This window comes from Sander vitreus, chromosome 20, assembly GCF_031162955.1.
Source record: "Sander vitreus isolate 19-12246 chromosome 20, sanVit1, whole genome shotgun sequence".
NCBI classification, from domain to species: Eukaryota; Metazoa; Chordata; class Actinopteri; order Perciformes; family Percidae; genus Sander; species Sander vitreus.
This window is the reverse complement of record NC_135874.1, coordinates 16,498,097-16,516,754: the sequence shown is the minus strand read 5'-3', so window position 1 is coordinate 16,516,754 and position 18,658 is coordinate 16,498,097. Positions and strand designations below refer to the sequence as shown.

Genomic DNA, 18,658 nt, shown 5'->3' with positions numbered 1-18,658 from the left:
CAGACTTTTTTTATGCAAGCAAGTAACTACATAAAACCTCACTGTTGTTGCATGAAATGTCGTTTGTTTTTAGCCTACATCATCAGTTTCTATCATGTGAAACAAGAGGCCAAGTCAGCCTGGTGGCGAAGCTGCAGACAGATGCTCCTCAACAGTGTGCTCCCCAGCAGTCAGCTCCCCCTGCTGTTCATAAGGTGCCTCTGCACCCCTTTTGTTTCAGACCCTCCCACCAGCCTTTGGGCCACGCCTCCTCATTTATATTGACATGTGTCAAGTCCAAATGAAAAGCCAATGTTAAATCGAAATTGAAAAGCCAAATGTTAAATTGAAATTAAAAAGCCAAATATTAAATCCAAATGGCAAAGCCAAATGTTAAATTGAAATTGAAAAGCCAAATATTAAATCCAAATGGCAAAGCCAAATGGAAAATTCAAAAGATAAATCATTTTACATATCAACTTTGCTTTTTCAGTTTCCTTTTTCTTTTTTCAATTATGGCATGATTTTTCCTAGTAGCGTAGTCAAATAATATTTTTAATTTGATCTCGCTTCGTTTTCTCTTTGGACTTTCAATTTGAATTATGAATAAATATTTTCTCCATAAAAATTTGACCCAACATATAATACATGATTAACACATTTTCAATTTTTCTGGATGAAATTCCAGTAAGAAAACAAACCAAACATTTATTTCTTAAGGAAATACAAATGACATTTTGTGATAGCTTATATGCTTATATAACATAATATACAAAAGTATAAAAAAAAAAAAACATTGGTAGTAACAATATGGTAACAGAAAATAATACAATGTACATTTTACAATGTAAAAAGTCCATATATATAATATATGTGCATACATGACGCCTGCGCCAAAACATAGGAATAAGAAAGAGTATCAACCACTCTGCCACCAAATGTATGAAAAAACAAAAATGATCATGACTCATGAAGGTTATTATAGTAAAAAGGCTTCTGACTGGCTGCGGGTGTAAGTACTTGCTTAAGAAAAATAAAGAATTTACTTCTTTTTTTTTTTTTTTATTGAGTAAGCAAATCAAACTAAATGTGTCTAATAAGCCTACCTATTTGCCCTCTTCTAGATGCATTTCATTTCAAATTCCTAATATCAGAAGAAATCAGCAAATAAAAGATGTTCATTTCTAAATCACCAAATTAATGACTGGAATGACTGAGCTGATATTAAACACTGATGTTTTCGATAGTGGAAAAATAATTTTTTAGCTGCTGGAAATGAAGCGATGGCTAAAGCTAAGGAGGAATATAGTACAAATCCACCATAAATAACTAACTTTATGTAAAGTAATGTGCCAATAGCTATGTTGTGTTTTCTGTTTAACTTCATACTGATAGTGGCTGGAGTCTGATGACCACAACTACAAATACATGGGAAAGAAAGAGAGACAAACAAGAAGTTTGATTTAACCGCCAAAGCAGTGTCCGATGTAATCACATCCACAGTTTATGGCGTAACACTCTGTGAGATAAGGTGGGAGGACTCAGCTGGATCTCATCTGTGGCTGAGGCCCAAAGCTAAGTGCTGCTAGTTGGCGGTTTCTTCTCAACTGTAAACTGTAGAAAGTCATCGCACCTTCACTTGGCCTCCAGTTGCTGCAGCAGGGGGTTGGCCTCGCTCTCCGGAGTTTTGATGCTGTCCGTCCTGACAATACAGGTGGGGCGGTGTCGGTTAAGCATGAGGATCAGTTGCTGTCGTTCCAGCTTCAGCTCCTCAATCTGGGCTTTAAGGTCAGAGTTTAACATCTCTAGTCTCTCTGATTCCTGTGAGAGGGTGGAGAGAAAAGGAGGCAAAGACAGAGACAATGTTGTTTTGGCAATAAGATAAATATGTGAGCGTTTGAAAATATTGACAAAGTGATTAACTAGGTGTGTCTCACCTTTTGTAGATAATCTGTTCTCTCTTTCTTTTTGTTTCGACATCGAGCTGCAGCCACTTTGTTTTTCTCTCGCCTTCGTTTCCTCCTGTCGTCCTCTTCATCTCTCTAAACAGCAGTGCAGGTAAAAAGGTTTGAGGCTAAGTTGTGATGGACCTGCTGCACATTGGGAGACTCTTCATGTTTCAGTACAAAATGATGCTGAAATGAGTACAAAATATCATCTCGCCTTCTTTATATCACATCTTTATTTGACGATAACAGAAGTATGCTTTGACCGTGCCTTCTTTAATACCATTATCAATAACCAATGAAATGCTAAATAAAGAACTAACAATGTTTGTATGTTCTACTTACTTTGCATGCATGTTGATCTGTCTCAGTCACAGCATGCATGTTTAATGAAGGAGACTATTGGTATGAGAGCATTTTTATTCTTGAAGTGATACAACAGTATCATGTCCAACTATGTCCACTAGGTGGACCTGTTGATTAAGATATGACACAACGCTGTAAGTGCCAAGGTGCTTTCACTTCAGGCAAACCTGTTTATGATATATAAGGCACATTTTATACATAGTTAAGTTTAGAATCTGTATGGTACATTTGAAATACTGTATTTGGTTTGTTGCATCTCTTCTTTATAATCCCATTCCATTAATTCCATTAATGTTCAAACGTCAGATAAGAAGCAAGCATGCAAACTGAGTAAAAACTTCAAAATGTACTGTTTATGATGTTCATGATCTAGTTATCAGCTCATCAATGTTTCATATACCTCTGCTTTGATCACTAGGGGCCTCTTCCCCAGACTGTCCAGGAAGTGCAGAGGTGACAGCATTGTACCAAACTCCTGGAAGTCCCCAAATTTGAGCTTGTCAGTCAGTGTGGTGGCTGAGATCCCAGCCAAGGGGCCCAGGCTGGGCAGGGAGCCTGCTGTCACAGAGGGATCTGGGATTCGTCCTGGCATCGTGTCAGACTCGGTCGTGACCACAGCTAAAGAGGAAGAGAAAAGAGGCAAATACACATGTAAGTGCTTTATTTGACCTGCAGTCTGTTACAGAGCTTCAAGAAAGCATTTGCCTGAGGTGCACTGCTCCTTTCTAGCAGTCAGACTGGCCTTACTGTGATGAATTGCTGGTCTGTTATAGGAGCTGGATGCTGAGGCTGCTCGCATTAGGCCATTTTATTATTTTTCTTATTTTTCTTATTTCATATTTCTTATTTTCTTGGCAAGAATTTAACCTATTTAATCCCCAGAGATCAAAAGAGAGATGAACAGGGTACAAAGCAGACGTGGGCAGTTTCCCCTTTTATTTCAAGAAGCCGTTCCCAAGAAATATCTGTTAGCCGTGGTGTCCTCCTTATGGAGACTTGATGTCAGGGGAGTAAAATGTGGCTGCCAAAATTCAGCATAATGTGGTAAAGTATGAACCCAAATTTAACTTGTTTGGTTTGGTTTAGCCACATGAAAGATTGAAAGTTGAAACAGTTTACTCACTGTTTTGCACACTGGCAAATGCCCCAATTTGAAAATGCTGAAGGTGAACATTTAAAAATATCCAAAGACATTGAGAGAGGTGTGTGAGCGCAAACCAGCCAAATACAGGAAATTACATAGCAACTCAGCAGATTTCCAAGCCACATGATGCAGCCAAAAACTACTATCTAAGGTCAATTACTCAGAGACATGTAGCCCACACTACAGAAATAAACAGGCAATATCTGATATACATACCACTACAGAAAGCAGGCTGTTATTATCTGTTAAGACAAATGTATGGGAATTTTAAGGAAGGAGTGTATGTATGCCAATAGATGAACATGAGAAGCACACTTGGGAAATAACTGTCAGTTTTCACACATCCCCAAACTACAGGTCAAAAAGACAAAGGCCTCTGAACTCTGCAGGCCATGCTTGCATGATAGGCAAATTTGTCTTAAAAACTGTGCAAGTTAAATTGAAGTAATATGTAATTACATGCATTAGACATTTGGTTTGAAATGCTCACAAAAACACTAGCAAAAGCAAAAGACAAAGCCACCTTAACACCATAGTTCTTAAACGTTTTCATAAAAACCATAGGCTACAATATGGATCAATGACCATTTGAATATATTATTGTCTACAGTGAAGGTATGATTAAAACAGCTATTTACCATACTCTAATAATTGTAACTTTATTATAACCCTAAAGGACCAAGAAGTCAATTAACTTATACTGATTAGACTGTATCATAGTTATTTGTGTTGAACCTTTACATGAGAAAGCTTCCGGTTAGTTATTATCAGTAGTTTAGGAATATGTGTAGTCATCTTAAGTCGACTGCATTGTGTTGCAGCGAGTGCACACTGAAGCCATTGGTCAACTTGAAAGCGGAAGTTTTTCTTCAGTGCGGCATTTATCTTACGTAACCTTGTCTTCCCTTCAGAGAGCTGCAGGGATAAAACGTTACAGCTTTTCTTTTCCAGCGGATTTCGCTTTAGATAATCACATTTTAGGAAGCAATACACAACACCAATGTAAAGGATAGACAGCTCTAACTAAGAACATTTTGTTCTGAATTGTGCACGCCGTGGTTCCATGTAAGAGGAGCATGCAAACAAAAGAAAACGATCTTTCTGTAGCATGCTAAATAAGTTGTCAGGTCTACTTTGAACACCAAACAAAATCCCACGTAAAACTCAGAGACTGCAGTGAAAAGCACCATATAACCCAAAACATCACAGACCTTCTCGCTGCCTGCTCACAAACTATGCTCGTTAGGACCTATGCGTGGCGCGCCAATAAGCTGTTCAGTATGTAAAAACTGATTCAGCTCTCGACTTATGAAGTTTTGTTTACCGACCTGACTTTGATCCCAGGTGCAACAAATGTCCTTTCTTCTGGTCAGCCGAGGGTCGAGAGTAGATTTTAAAAAGTGGAAATCGTTGCATCAGACCGATTTAAAACGTGATCCCAATCTGGGAGGATTTGGGAATGCGGAAATTAGGCTATGCCAGCCAAACGTAAGCAGGGATGTAAAAAAGTACATAGTGGGAGCAGAAGTGGGGAAGTCGCACCGCTCCTCCCATAAAGAAACACTGAGGTTGCGTACTGCAACGACAGAATATGGCTCAGATGGAGGCCTGCACTGAAAATACAGTAGAACTACTCATCTACAGTCAGCCCAATACACATGCCAAGAGACAATATGAAAATATAAAAGCTTAAATCATTTTTTACTAGGTTTTATGATATACTGAGGTCTCAGTGATTCAATTTTTTATTGAACACTTTTACCTTAACTCTGCCTTGCACATTATGTGCATACTACTCTAAGGTCCTTTGTATGAATATAACCTTATAATTTAATAGAATAACATGTAAATGTAACATGCAAGCTGATCATTGAAATATTTTGACCTTGATATAGAAATAGATTTCTAGGAGACAGATTGCAAACACCACTCTGAATGTAGATTTATTGTAATTATTTAGCAGCATAGATAAGCAATCAATGCTCGTTTTGACTTTTAAATTTAACAAATAAATCAAAATCTGAAAGGTAAAAAAATAAATCATAAGGTACATCTTGATAAGATATATAGTATATAGCACTGGATGTTTTCATGGAAAACTTTCAATGAGGTCAAACCACAGTTGATGACATTGAGGTATGTAGGTACTTAACGTAGATGAATATGTAAATACAACATTTACAGCAATCAATACACTGTTGACACCAAAACACAAAACCATACTGATACATTAAATTCCACATTACATCTTAGATCTAGTAACAGATCAGATATATAGAAGTTCTGAAAATTATTTGGAATTTCTCGGCATGCGTTTTAAAATGAAACCCTCCTGTAAAAGCCATGCCTTTCGCTACATCACTCTGTTGGCTATGTATCTGGAGAAAGTTAATATGTTTGCTTAGTCACACACACAAGACATTTCATGAAGGTATTCCTTGAAGTGTTACAGCATATGTTGTTCATGTCATTTCAAAGTCAGGAACCTGCCAACAGAAAAACCAGAGAGATCACACGGATCACTTCCCTCTGTACATTATAAGGCTAGGAGAGTTGGAGAGTTGAGGAGATCAACAGATTCCGTTTTGCCCCCTCCACCTTTATGACTGTCTAGTCCCTCTGTGAGAGAGTCTAGCTCGGGACACGCAAATGTGAACACAGACAGGTAGCTGCTACAGGTGGGAGTGGAGGTCACCACAGGAGTGGTGAGAGGCTCCAGGTCGCTGGAAACAGACTTGTACAGGGTCTCCCAGTCCGAGACCCCAAGAGAACTGCTCAGATCTATGTCAGGCACGGATCGAGCTGTCTCCATGGGGGTTCTCTCCTCCAAACTGGGTAACATATTTTCCAGCAGCCCCTCTTTAATGTCCAGAGACGACTCAAGATCGCAGATGTTGATTTCAGCACTGGCACACAGCAAGATATTGGAGTTCCCAGAGATTGCTGTGGACGGATCACTGGGGATGTCCATGTCCTGGAGCGAAGGAGCTTCCTGTGTGCCATCCTCTGGAAGTCTGTCCTCGTCTGGACTGGGCGGTAGCCCTGGGGACCCCGTGGGCTCCTGGAAAAAAGACTCCAACTCTTCTGACATTTGGCACCCTGGTTTATGTGTGGCGAGGATAAATTCAAGTCGTTCTTTCTCTTTGAGGAGGTTGGCTATTTCCGTCTCCAGGGCTGCTTTTTCCTCCTCCAGCTTATCGGTCTCCTTCAGATAGATCGACATCCAGAATCATCCACATTGGAAAACACAAACAAACAGTGTGTGCTGATGACAGCTGAGTACATGCATCACTGTTTACTTACAGTTTGCAGTGTATCAGTAAGTTCCCTCCGTCTGTTGCGACACTTTGCTGCAGCCATTTTATTCCTCTCCCTCCTTATCCTCTTTTTCTCTTCCTCCTCTGGAGACAGCTGGGATGTGAAAGAAATAATTCAGTTATTACCTTGAAGAATCCAGCCATTTCATCCTCTAATCCGCTACATCCATTGCCAGTTCACCCCTCTGAAGAATGGCAAAACCATGTTTCGCTGCAATGCGTCTAAAAATAGACCATTGTTGCAGACTTGCTGTGACCTGAATATAAATTGACTGTAAGGAAGGCACACAGCCAGCATACAGCACCAGAGGAGCATGCATAATAGCACTGTTGCACACAAGGAATTCAGATCTTTATATGTAAATTTACAGTATTGACTATTCTGTCCAATGGCAGGTAGACTTCATCTGAGCTAACCTACCTGCTCTGTTTTCCCCTTTCTGACAGCATTTTTGCCCTTGTTCCCGCCCACTTTGGGTGTTGCCTGGTGAGAGCTTTGTGGTTCATTGGCTTGCTTGCTACCCAGAGACAGGGAGACAGATGTAATAATCGTAGGCTGGACCATCCACTGGAAATCTGGGGTAGAGGAAATTGCAGTGACTGTTGGAACAAATGGGGTGTCTTCGACGCTCATGTCTCGGCAGAGCTCCTGGGGAAAAAAGGAGGAAAAAAATCGACAATGAGGACTATAATAGAGATTTTTTTTTCTTTTTTTAAATAAATCTATTCCCATGCTGGTTGAAGTGGATGTTATTGTGATGACAATCATCAATAAACCTACAAATCATGTTTAGAGTCTAAAACAGAGGGTAGCCTGGATGTGTTATATTATCTTGAAATATACCCAACCAGAAATAGCCTTCTCCAGATCAATATTTGACTTTATCATTGTTTCTGACGTCAACACTGACGCAGAGATGCTGTGGAGTCTCCTGGATGGATTTATTTTTCTCAATGAACCGCTGCATCGACACGCTCACATTTGGTCCCAGGACGTCGGGATCATAACAACCCGAACAACGGTGCCAATTTGTCACGTTTCTGCCTTTATTTATTCCTGGTCCAATTATATATCACGTGTGTCAAAAATGATGTTTAAAAATTAAGCGCACCCAGTTAATTAAAATCCTATCAATCAGTTCCACCTCCCCTCCCCCCACCACGAAGATAAAAAAAAAAGCATCTAGTCTGTGAACCCCTTAAAAGGCATTGTTTAACCTGCTTGTAAACGGAGCGCCTCCTAGACTGCGTGTTGAATGTATGATCAACAAAGCCATTCATACCTTTGCATTACTCTCTAAAGAGGAAGCTGGAGAGCTCGCCTCTTCTGGCGTCTTCTCGAAGAGTGTCCCGACAGGAGACTCTGTCCGGCAGGTGGGGGAAACTGAATCCATGTCAGGCCGTCAGGTTGTTATGATAAATCACGAGGGAAAAAAACAAGTCCTGATCAATGACAAATATGACTCTGGCCTTCAGCTGGGCAGAGCGGCTCGGGTTTTTCCTCCAGGTATATACCTGGTAACTGGACGACTTGAATGCAAGCCCCTCCTTTTATGCTCTGCTAGAATTTTATGAATGAACCAAGACCGTACCATCCGCGGAGGGGGAAGGTGGTCAGACTGACTTCCACACAGGCCTACATTTCGGGGTAAAAAAGCTTTTTTTCTCTCTCTCTCTTCTATATTTCCTCCATGAATAATATGTTATAACATTTCTTAGAACTGGTAATAAAGTCGTCCCCGCACGAAAGCCACGCTTTTCACTCCCATTCACAAATATCGGCTTCATATGAATGCAATGTGGGGTGAGAAACGTGAGCCTATTTATAAATACACTTAATCACATACATAATGTAGCTCTTTCCTGGGCGAAAAAAACTTGATGTCCTGGTGCATTCATTTATTCAAGAGTTAAAAGACACTTAAGCGATTAAGAGTAGGCTACATAAATAGCCGAACATCCACGGATTTTGTTTATTAATGTAAAAGCTAATTTAATTGCAAGGTCGACGCGACGCATTTTGCACGATCATTTCAAAAATATAGTATGTCGACTATAGTTTACATATTGTCTCAGTTTGCATATTCCTCTCCCCATTTCATATATGAACATATCCCATATTTTTAACTTCTGACAGAGCTCTGGGTAAACTCAGCACTTTAGGGCGGCCTTTTTCTAAGATAAGAATCGAGAGCTGCGAGCAGACATAATTGAACTGATGCGGAATTGTTTACTTGGGGAGGAAGAGGTGAAAAGGGGGTGGTGATGAGGAGAGGTAGCCTATGTGGGGGCGGAGAGGTCACGTGAAATGACCCGGAACTAGAGGGAGGAGAACGAGGGGGGCGGGGACTGCGTTTGACAGGAGCAGCATCATCCTTCACTCTAGCAGCATGTCTCGACTCTGCGTTTTCCTGCTGATCGCTGTCCCTTTGGACCCGATGTTTTCTATTACATTCTACCTGCCGGCCAACTCTGGAAAATGTCTACAAGATAACATCTACAAAAATGTGTTGGTCTCTAGGCTACAACTCATTTGAAGGTACGTGAACTTACTTCAGGTGTAACATATGGCAAACCTTTCTAGACTGTTTGTCTTGGCAAGTAAAGACTTTGTATTTTAACGTCAAAAATGCAAGATTACAAATACAAAAAATGTATAGACATTCTTGTAAATACTCAGTGTTTAATTTGTATTAAATGGGGGGCGGGGTGACACTTGTCTAGTCTTATATCAGGATATCAATATAATATTGGTTTATTATCCAGCTTTACTTCATTGGCCCAGTGCCCCACCGAGTTGATCATTGAGAGGTTGTACCAAAGTCCCTCAGTTAACTCTTTCCTCAGATCACGGATTCTTTTGGTTACATATTGTTTACCCAGGAAAATGCCACAAAAGGGAACTTTTCATTCGCCACAGAAAATAATGACCAGTTTGACGTTTGCTTCAACAGCAGATCTCCAATGGGTGTGTGAGGTTTTGGAAAAATAAATAAAGAATTTAAAATATGAAAGAAATGCAATCTTTTCTCAATTAATTATAAGTGAGAGAAGGAATATTCCAACTCAAATGGACACTTTATAAATTATTGGTGGTTGACTATGGAGGCCAAAGACACATGATTGGGGTGATCCAAGTGAGGCAAAATCCTAACTATTTTCTGTCAAATAACATATGTCATTAGGCAGTGGGTGGGTCCCAGACCAACTGGTTCAACTGGACATTGAGCACGGCTTGGAAGCATAGAACTCCGAAGAGGTGAGGGACCGTGTTAATACTGTTCTAATCAAAACCTTAAACCGTTCAAATATCATGAGTATTAATCCAAACTACTGCTGATAATTCAATGCATGATGAACTTTGTGACAGCAGCAAGAAAGATGATGCAGAGAGATCCCAGCATCTAAACATGTTTGATAACTATTACTCTTGCAACCTCTTTGTCAGATTTAAAAAGCGAGACTGCCCTGCCCCCCCACCCCCCACCCCGAGGCCCAGCTAAGACATCTTGAGCACCTCTCACAGTCCGTTGCAGATGACTTTATCCACTTGAAGAAACGAGGGGAAGAGATGCAACAAACAAATAAGTAAATTAATAGAGCAAAAATGTTTAGTGAATAAGTAAATCACCACTTGGGCAGAACATTGCACCTGCACTGCTCCTTCTGTGTTTACATTGTCTCTTTTGGCCAAATTCCTATGTGTGATGTCACAGCAGGGTTTTTGCCCTAAAACGATCACCTTGACTAAAGTGTTAAATAAAAAAAATAAAAAATAAAAATCACTATTTAACTGCTGTTTCCTGTCTTAAAACAGAATCCACCAATATGCAAATTCTGCTCTTCAGCATCACCTCCGTCTGCTGTTTTCTTGCGTTGGCCACGTGGCAGACTTTCTATTTGAGACGATTCTTAAAGACCAGGAAGTTGATTGAGTAAACAACCTGGATCCTGATGAACTACACGTTTGGGAACATGGTCCCTACAATGTGCCTTTTGCTGGGTTTCTGATTATGGATCACATTTCATTCATGTTTTATTTGAAGGGTTCATTTGAAGAAAAAAAAAAGAAGATGTTTTTGTTGTTTTTTCCTAAATCATTTGTTGTGCTCACCAGAATCTCTCTTTATTTATTTTAAGAATGGTGCTTTTGCTTCCTTTTATTTTAATATTTCCTCTTTTTGTGTACTTACCAAACTAAATGTTATCACGTTCTGACAATATGTCGTTTATATAAATAGCAAAGTCTTCCTATGAATTTACAAACAAAAGGTTTCTGCTACAGGGCTTTGGGGAGGAATTTGACTAATTATATTGAATAATAAACTACATTTAATCAGGGAGTTATGAGTTACAATTTATTTAGTTGACAGTAAACTACACATTCAAAATAAAATACACACCCACTTATCTATTTCCATATAATTCCCACGCCTTATACATTCTTCTTAGCTTTTGGAGGTTGGGTTTCTGTAATTCCTGCAGGGGACAAGAATGCGTAGTCACCACCAAATTGCTGTGCTGTAAAATGCCTTGAATAGTACCTTTGGTACAAAGTTCAGATGTGCTTTTCCATTGTGGTACCTTCTCGTCTTTGTCCAAATGGAGGGTGTCTACTAAGGGAGCAATGGAGGGACGGCCATGGGCACACTGGAAGGGCAGCTGGCAGGAGGACAAGGACGCCACCAAGCTGCAGCATTCATCTCTACTCAGGCTGTCATTGAATTTGATGGCACCTGTTTAATGCATACATGTATATATGTGATTCGTATTAAGATTTCAATGTAACTGAAATATATTGAATCATCTGTTATGGAGATTTTCTTAGCTCCCATAGATAGTGGAATATTAAAACACAAAAGCACAGAGATGGTTAAAGGTGAGTATTTCAAATAGTTTATGTAATTAATTACAGGGAAGCTGCAGAGGAAATGTCACCAAGTCTTATCAGTTCAGTTTTCCAAGGCAGCTCCCAAAGAAAAGTTTGTGCACATTGATTTTGTACTGTTTTAGAGACAAAGAACTTCTTTCTGATTGGAATACAGCCAAAACCGAATCTCTTCTCATCCTATTAAAAGGATTCTTTACAATAGTCTATTATCATTGGACAACAGACTTCAAGCAACATCCACTTTATCCTATGACAAAACAGTTTCTTCCTGCCGCGTGCATGTAGGCTATATGGTGTCACTTGTGCTCTGGTGGAATGTGCTGTCCTGTCACAGGAAACACTAAATGAGACTACAGTATGCAGCAACACAAAGACACAGAGCATACAGAAAATGAGTATTTAGGAAATGTAAAATGATAATAAAACTCAAAAGAATAATAATTTCTTTTACACATCAATGAAGAAAAAGTAAACTGAAGGATGGAGAGAAGAAATGTAACCTTACCATGGCATGCTAGGGAGGCTAGCACCTTCAGCACAGTGAGAGGCAGAGTTCCTCTCACTCGACCAGTTGAGCGAAGTAACTGAGACAAAGAATAAGAAACGATACATTTTACCCTTTATTGAATAAGATACTTTCCCCCCACAAAAAGGTTTAGCGCCTCAAAAAGAGATTTACCTCAATCTGCTCTTGAAGATACTCCTGATGTGTGGTTATTGGGGGGAGAAGCAAAATGGTAAACATAAGGTGATGCCTTATGGCTAAATGAGCGATACAATAGATGGTCTTAATGTGAAAGTCTTACCTCAACAATAGGCTTGATAACAGATGGTCTCCCCCGCCTGATCTCATTACTCTCCTTTTCCATGAAGCACAGTGGTACCTTCCTTACAAAAACGTGTGGATCTGCTGCCTGTGAGAACTTCACTTCCAGGCCCAAACACCGCAAATGTGCCTGACAAGACCTGTAAGAGGAAGGGTCCACAATACAGAAAACACTGCTCAACAATAATGCTAGATGCAAGATGGAAATAAGGCAGATTGATGCAGTTACAGAGCCATTACCTCCTTGTCCAAATAAGGTAGTGACTCCTTCCACTGTCTGAAAAAACTGACATGATTTTTTGACTGTGCTCCAATTACAAGAAAAATGCAGTCAACAAAACTTTGGGAGGCATTTGACGGTGTACACGCTACTATTAATACAGGTTGGCACAGCAATAGAGTGCTGATGCTACTGAATGATGGCATGGGAGCCAAAGTGCTACGTAACAGCTAAAACGGGGGTGAAATGAGGCTGCATCACTGCACCCGCCCTTTTTGTCATCTTTATTGTTACCATCCTTCATCTCATTGCCAAATTCTGCTGCTGGGTGTCTCCGTTGTAGTACAGAGCAGACAGCGAGCTCTTAAACCTCAACCAGTTAAAGGCCAACTGCAGGGTAAGGTAATCCATCAAGCAATGACAATCGCACCAAAGTAAAAAAAAAAGGACCAACAAACCAAGGTCCTGCATCAGCCATTAGTAGACTAACTAGTCATCAAGCATTCCAAAAAAAAAAGACATTTTATCCTAAAATTGGCAACATTCTGTTATCAAAAATCAGATGCTGACTTATTTATATATATATATATATATATATATATATATATATATATATATATATATATATATATATATATATACATACATACACACACACACACACACACACACACACACACACCTCGTCACATGAGATGTGCTAGGCTCGGCCAATAACTTTTTGAAAATCAACAAGTATTGGATGAAGTTTCTTTTGCCATACTTACTTAGCATATTTATATTCTCAAGCTCAGTAGTATCTGCCTTTCCGCCAAGTGTACTGTTTTTTACAGGTATTCCTATTAGCTTGTTGTACTGTACATATAATAAAAACACACCTAAGCAGCCTAAGCTCTTCTTCTGTTACACGGATCTCGAGAGGTGGCAAAATGGTTGATGAACACAGACGTCTCTCCCCTGGCGCATCTGGGTCATCCTCATAGGAATCTATGACAGAACATCAGGGTCCCAGCAACAGCATTGTTAATTTAACATTTCATTCTTAATATTAATACTGTGCATTGTGCGTTTGTTTTTACCTGCAACTAGATTTTCAAGTCGAACTCTCTCATGTGCAGCGTGTTGATCCACCAGCACCAGAAGGTTTCCTGGGGTTTCAATATCAAATGCATGAGATGCTGATAAAAACAACAAAGGACTAAATGAAGTGAGGTAACTGTCTATACCTTCAGTTTCATTGAGTGCTGCAGGCTCTTCCTCTCTTGTATTGATAAGACATGCAAGGAACTTCTTATCCACTTGATGAATAACCTATAAGTTAATTAAATAGCTATTACTTCATAACATCAATGAAGGTAAAATGGCTAAAAGCATTATAAAGAACATTTTGTCAAACATTTAAAAGGAAACCAAAAGAGAAATTTGCCTTCATTGAGCAAATCATGGCCTTAGAAAAACGGTATGGAAACAGGATGTTGTGGATCTTGACAGCCAGTCCGTCAGCTTGCCCACTTGATATGTCCACACCAACCTGTTGGCACAGTAGAGTTCAAAGTGTATCATTTAAACAGCATTAAAATTCAATTTGGAAAGTGTATTGAGACACTAAACTTTAGAACATATTTTTAATCCTATGCAAAATCTGTACAAAGTAAACACACAAGTTTTGTTTACCGTAGGAGGTCGAACAAATACGGGATTATTCCATTTTGAGTACAACAACGTAAGTGAGTTGGAGCTCTCGCCATTGGCATCTGTTAAGACAGACAAGACCATACGTGAACACAAACAAGACAATATTACATTTTGTATATTGTGCGTGTGTGTGTTAGGCACCCTACAGTTTGCAATCTGATCCATCTGTGGGGTACCTCTGTCATCAAGCCCTGAACTAATCACTCTCTCTGTCCTGGATTTTGGTAGGAAGGGCAACACTAGATCCACCTGAAATGGGTAGCATCTGTGTTCCATCCCTACAGTTTAAGGAACAGGAACAACGGTGACAGGGAAGGTATTCTTGGTTAATGTTGAGTGCTACTTCCAGTTACTATCATGTCAATATAACCTGCTGAAAAGCACAGGAAAAAATACTAACTCACCCGTTTCAGAGATGACACTAACAGCCATATTGGAGACATCAGATGTACAGCACACTTGTGTTTCTTCAGTAGGTGGGTCTTCATATCGGCTGAGTCCAGTCACTTTGTTGACATAAACTGTCTTTCCCACAGATGTATCGTAGTGATGAAGCCAGTCCCCCGATGTCGTAGCCTCTTCCCTCTCAGCCAGCAGAGGATTTGCCCTGCAACCTGGGACTGGTTCAGGATTCAAACCACAGTCATTCTCGTTGTTATTGCCGTTTTGGCTACCATCATTACTACTATGACAGGTATTGTCCTGCAAAGCAGTCCTGGACAGGTGTTTTAATACTTTTGAATCGTCTGTCCTGTGTTGTTTCAAATGGTTGAGTTTAGCTGCCAAAGATGTTTTGCCTCTATTCTGCCCTGAGACTGGTTTTAACCTGGTGAATGCTGAGAGGGTTGGTGGGCTTCGAATGATGCTCTGTGTCTCTTCTGTTTCCGTTTCTATAACTCCACCATTTTGCTGATCTTTCCGGCAAACCAACAAATTCTGGGACTTCAAAACAAAGCTGTCTGTACGAGGAAGTCTAGTGTTATTCTGAGAGGGTAATTTTAGTTCATCAGATTTTCCATATACTCTTCTAAACTTCTCAAGGGATCCAGACTCCTTGCATAAAGCCAACTTTTGACAAGTTGCAAGTCTGGGAATTTTTGGGGGAATTATTGGAGTGAAGTCTTTGCATGGTTTCTGACTAATTCTGTCATTGCCTGCATGCAGTGAGATTTTGCGTTTTGATGCAAAGAATCTCTCATCACATTTCTGCGCTAAGATTTGCTGCTGAACTGCTGACTTATTGATTTGGGACAGGTCCTGGGTCAGCAGCTTTTCGTGAATGTATGGATCAGACAGACTGATCTTTCTGTTACTTACTAAAGTATGTTCATGTCCTCCTGCGCTCTGGCAGTCTGGTAACTGTTGCTCAATACTGTTTAAATCAGGCTGAATTTGCTGAGTGATGCTGTCTAGTGAAGTCATGTTGCTGGTTGAGGTAGCATTATTTAATAGTATTTCTTTTTCTTTCGAGAGTTCCAGTTTTTCACTTTCTAGTTGTCTGACTGAACTTGACATATGTAACATTGGTGAGCCTTCCCCTGATTCATTGAATGTTGGCTCCACTTCTTCAGTAATGTGATTATCAGATGTAGGTTCAAGACTAGCCAGATCACACTGTGGCTCATATCTATATTCTTTGTTTATGCTTCCTTCACTTTTTATCTTTAAAAACTCATTTGCAGTTATCTTTTTCTTCCCCTGTTGTTCAGTCTCTTCTTTGCACTCCATCTGACCAGACTCACGGCTAACATTGTCCTCACATACACAGTCATCATTGCGCTTTCGATGAACAGGATCAGATGCCAGTTTCATTCCAATACTGCAATCTAGTGTGGAAGCACTGCTAGTTGCTTGGCCACCATTACCACTATCTGTGTTGTGTGTGCCAAACAGTTCGGGAGGTAAGTAGTCCAAGTCTTCTTGAGAAAGCTCCGCCACCAAATTCTCCCTGCTCAGGAATGCTTTTACTGCCTCTTCGATACAGAGCAAAATGCGGTCCCAATCTTTGAACTCTATTAGAGTTTTGGCAGGCTCAAGACATATGTCATACTCTGAGTAAGAGCATTTGATATTGATGACGTATACTCCATGCAGCTCTTGGCTTCGTTTGTGCTTTGGACTCCGGATGGCAGACTGCCCATCAGGACTGCCATTTTTCTGATTTGAACTGCTCAGTCTGCGTAGAAGAAAGTTCAGGAGCTTGTGTATCCTTGTTTTCAGCAGCAGTCTGTCATTTACATACAGGAACTGTAAGCTGTTGTTGTAGTGGCCTTCTTTGCCAATGTAACCGATCACTTCAAACTGTCCATGTGTGTAGCTGATTTCTCCAAGTTTCTGTGCTCGCCCAAGACTGTGTATCTGAATAAACCTATGGTAGGTGTTTCTAGCTTTAGGAAGCTGCACCATCATGGCTCCTGTGCAGTCATTTTTCAGGGTGAAAGACACAGAGGGATGCATCAGAGATATAGCCTCCACTCTGTGTCTGATCCTCTCACCCTCCAGGACAGCATCCATCCTCTTCCTCCGGACTGGCATGTTGTGGAGGAAGTTACAAATAACAACAGTTGTCCCCGCAGAAGGTCGAGCAGTATCTGCTTCAAACACATCCATGCCCTTGCCATCCTTGAAGATTTTGACGTGAGTTTTCACTGATGATCTGGTCCGGGATGAGATTTCAACTAAAGTGGCGAGAGAAACTAAACTTGCCAGGGCTTCTCCTCTGAAACCATACCACCTGAGGTTGTCCAGGTCTTCAACAGAGCTGCATTTGCTTGTGTGGTATCGGGTTCCCACGCACTCCATATCCTCAGCGTTTATCCCGGTACCGTTGTCGATTACCTGAACTTTGAACGCATCCATGTCCATCCTGACTCCCACACAGGTCGCCTCTGCATCGATGCTGTTTAGGATAAGCTCCTCTAAACACTGCTGAAGCGAGGGGATAGCGACACCGGAGCGAAGTTTCCCCTGAACCTCTTTAGCCAAACACTTAATCATTGTGTTCTTTAAATTCTGTTATCTTGACATATTCAGTCTCTTACCTGTTCCGACCGACTACACAGTAATACATTAGCTAGTCGGCTCGCTTAAAACTGGCCGTTGCTAACATTAGCTTAACACTAGCTAACTCCATGGGTTCCAACCATAGACTTTTTTTGTATTAACAGTCTATGGTTCCAACGATAGTGACATTTTAAAAGTCGCAGTCATAGACTGTATATAACATGTTACACTGCTTAGTAATATAATTAAAATAAACTATCGGAAGTCCATGCTAAAAAGTAAATCTTAGTAGCGGTTTACAGTCAACGTGTAACAAGAGATGACGGTAGCAACTAACGTTAACAGCCAAAGCTAACAGTGCCATCTTCTGGTGTGAAGGACTTTGGACTTACACATTTAACCGTCGTCTTTTTCTATTGGTCGTTGGCAAATCGCAATCAGCTTGTATTGTGCACACCGCCACCTGCTGTACAAAGTGTTGTATCTCATGAGTTGACTCAGGAACGGTTTTGTGTTATCCTTGTATTTTCAAGTTAAAGTTGAAACAAATACAGGCACATTGTCGCCTAACGCTTATTCATTTAGCCTAGAAAAAAATATCGTCATTTATTTGCGCACACATACACTGCATACAATCCAGATAATGGAAAAATAAGAAGTGTCAGGAGATGTCAAGAAGCCACGTTTAACAACAGACAGCCCCTCAACTTAATCATTTAAATCTTATTAAAATTCCATTTATAGCCGGTTATATTTTGTCTTTATGTACAGCTCTTTCTTTCCTACATATATTAAGTCAATATCTATATCTATATATCTATATATATATATATTTATATTGTATGCCATGTCTCCTTCCTCTATACCTCTTGGCAACTCTTGTTCATTAGGTCTGACATCAACAGTGACATTCTTCATGAATATTTCCCTTATAAATCAAATTAACACAAATTGAGGACACATTTATTCTACATCTTTGGCTATTTTGTCAGTGTTTCTGCACAGCCACCTGCAGAGTTCAGTCCTTTACAAAGGAGGGAAGCAGCATTCTGATAAGTATTTAGTCATTCATCAGGCTCTCCTCACACTCCTTCAGTCACGTCTTTGGGCAGGCCGATGAAGACAGCTGTGACGGATTTCAAGGGCATACCATTACCTGTTTGCTCAGAAGCATGTCTGCTGGATTCTGATTTGTTTGCAAATACCCCCTTCAAACAGATTTTCAGTCTGTTAAATAATGTGGTCACCTCATCAAATATTTCCGTATTTCT

At 40.2% G+C, this 18,658-nt stretch overlaps 2 protein-coding genes and 2 long non-coding RNA genes across 7 annotated transcripts; 2 read left to right on the top strand and 2 right to left on the bottom strand.

Moving 5' to 3' along the window:
- Positions 1–661: 661 nt before the first annotated feature.
- On the bottom strand, positions 662–4,966 carry LOC144534739 (jun dimerization protein 2-like). Its single transcript, XM_078276733.1, has 4 exons — positions 4,764–4,966; positions 2,692–2,909; positions 1,917–2,021; positions 662–1,800 (listed from the first exon to the last, which is right to left on the bottom strand). Exons 1-4 carry the CDS (start codon positions 4,849–4,851, stop codon positions 1,615–1,617), a joined length of 597 nt encoding a protein of 198 aa, XP_078132859.1. The 5' UTR covers positions 4,852–4,966; the 3' UTR covers positions 662–1,614.
- On the top strand, positions 2,854–7,490 carry LOC144534742 (uncharacterized). Its single transcript, XR_013503605.1, has 2 exons — positions 2,854–2,942; positions 7,200–7,490. It is a non-coding gene; the product is annotated as an uncharacterized LOC144534742 (long non-coding RNA).
- mlh3 (mutL homolog 3 (E. coli)) lies at positions 5,366–18,606 on the bottom strand. 3 transcript variants are annotated; one of them, XM_078276730.1, is made up of 15 exons: positions 14,789–18,606; positions 14,531–14,662; positions 14,364–14,443; positions 14,116–14,220; positions 13,916–14,000; positions 13,769–13,837; positions 13,568–13,676; positions 12,450–12,609; positions 12,323–12,346; positions 12,149–12,227; positions 11,297–11,488; positions 8,036–8,136; positions 7,174–7,401; positions 6,739–6,846; positions 5,366–6,640 (listed from the first exon to the last, which is right to left on the bottom strand). In XM_078276730.1, exons 1-15 carry the CDS (start codon positions 17,379–17,381, stop codon positions 5,972–5,974), a joined length of 4,734 nt encoding a protein of 1,577 aa, XP_078132856.1. In that variant the 5' UTR covers positions 17,382–18,606; the 3' UTR covers positions 5,366–5,971. The 3 variants fall into 3 exon arrangements, with proteins under 3 accessions (XP_078132856.1, XP_078132858.1, XP_078132857.1); XM_078276732.1 differs by having other exon boundaries at positions 14,561–14,662; XM_078276731.1 differs by lacking the exon at positions 12,323–12,346.
- Positions 8,980–10,688, top strand: LOC144534741 (uncharacterized). Of its 2 annotated transcripts, XR_013503604.1 has the most exons (4): positions 8,980–9,291; positions 9,938–10,011; positions 10,201–10,340; positions 10,570–10,688. It is a non-coding gene; the product is annotated as an uncharacterized LOC144534741 (long non-coding RNA). The 2 variants fall into 2 exon arrangements; XR_013503603.1 differs by having other exon boundaries at positions 8,982–9,291; positions 10,201–10,688.
- Positions 18,607–18,658: the final 52 nt, after the last annotated feature.

What these genes read in the sequence shown, in the direction of transcription:
- mlh3 (XM_078276730.1), bottom strand. Translation starts at nt 17,381, where the DNA reads ATGATTAAGTGTTTGGCTAAAGAGGTTCAGGGGAAACTTCGCTCCGGT. An exon ending in ATCTTCAAGAGCAGATTGAG is followed by an intron (nt 12,228 to 12,322) that starts GTAAATCTCTTT and finishes TCTTTGTCTCAG; the next exon opens with TTACTTCGCTCAACTGGTCG. An exon ending in ATCTGAACTTTGTACCAAAG is followed by an intron (nt 8,137 to 11,296) that starts GTACTATTCAAG and finishes ACATGGATTCAG; the next exon opens with TTTCCCCCACCTGCCGGACA.
- LOC144534739 (XM_078276733.1), bottom strand. Translation starts at nt 4,851, where the DNA reads ATGCAACGATTTCCACTTTTTAAAATCTACTCTCGACCCTCGGCTGAC. An exon ending in GCACCTGGGATCAAAGTCAG is followed by an intron (nt 2,910 to 4,763) that starts GTCGGTAAACAA and finishes CTTCCTCTTTAG; the next exon opens with CTGTGGTCACGACCGAGTCT. An exon ending in CCCTAGTGATCAAAGCAGAG is followed by an intron (nt 2,022 to 2,691) that starts GTATATGAAACA and finishes ACTGCTGTTTAG; the next exon opens with AGAGATGAAGAGGACGACAG.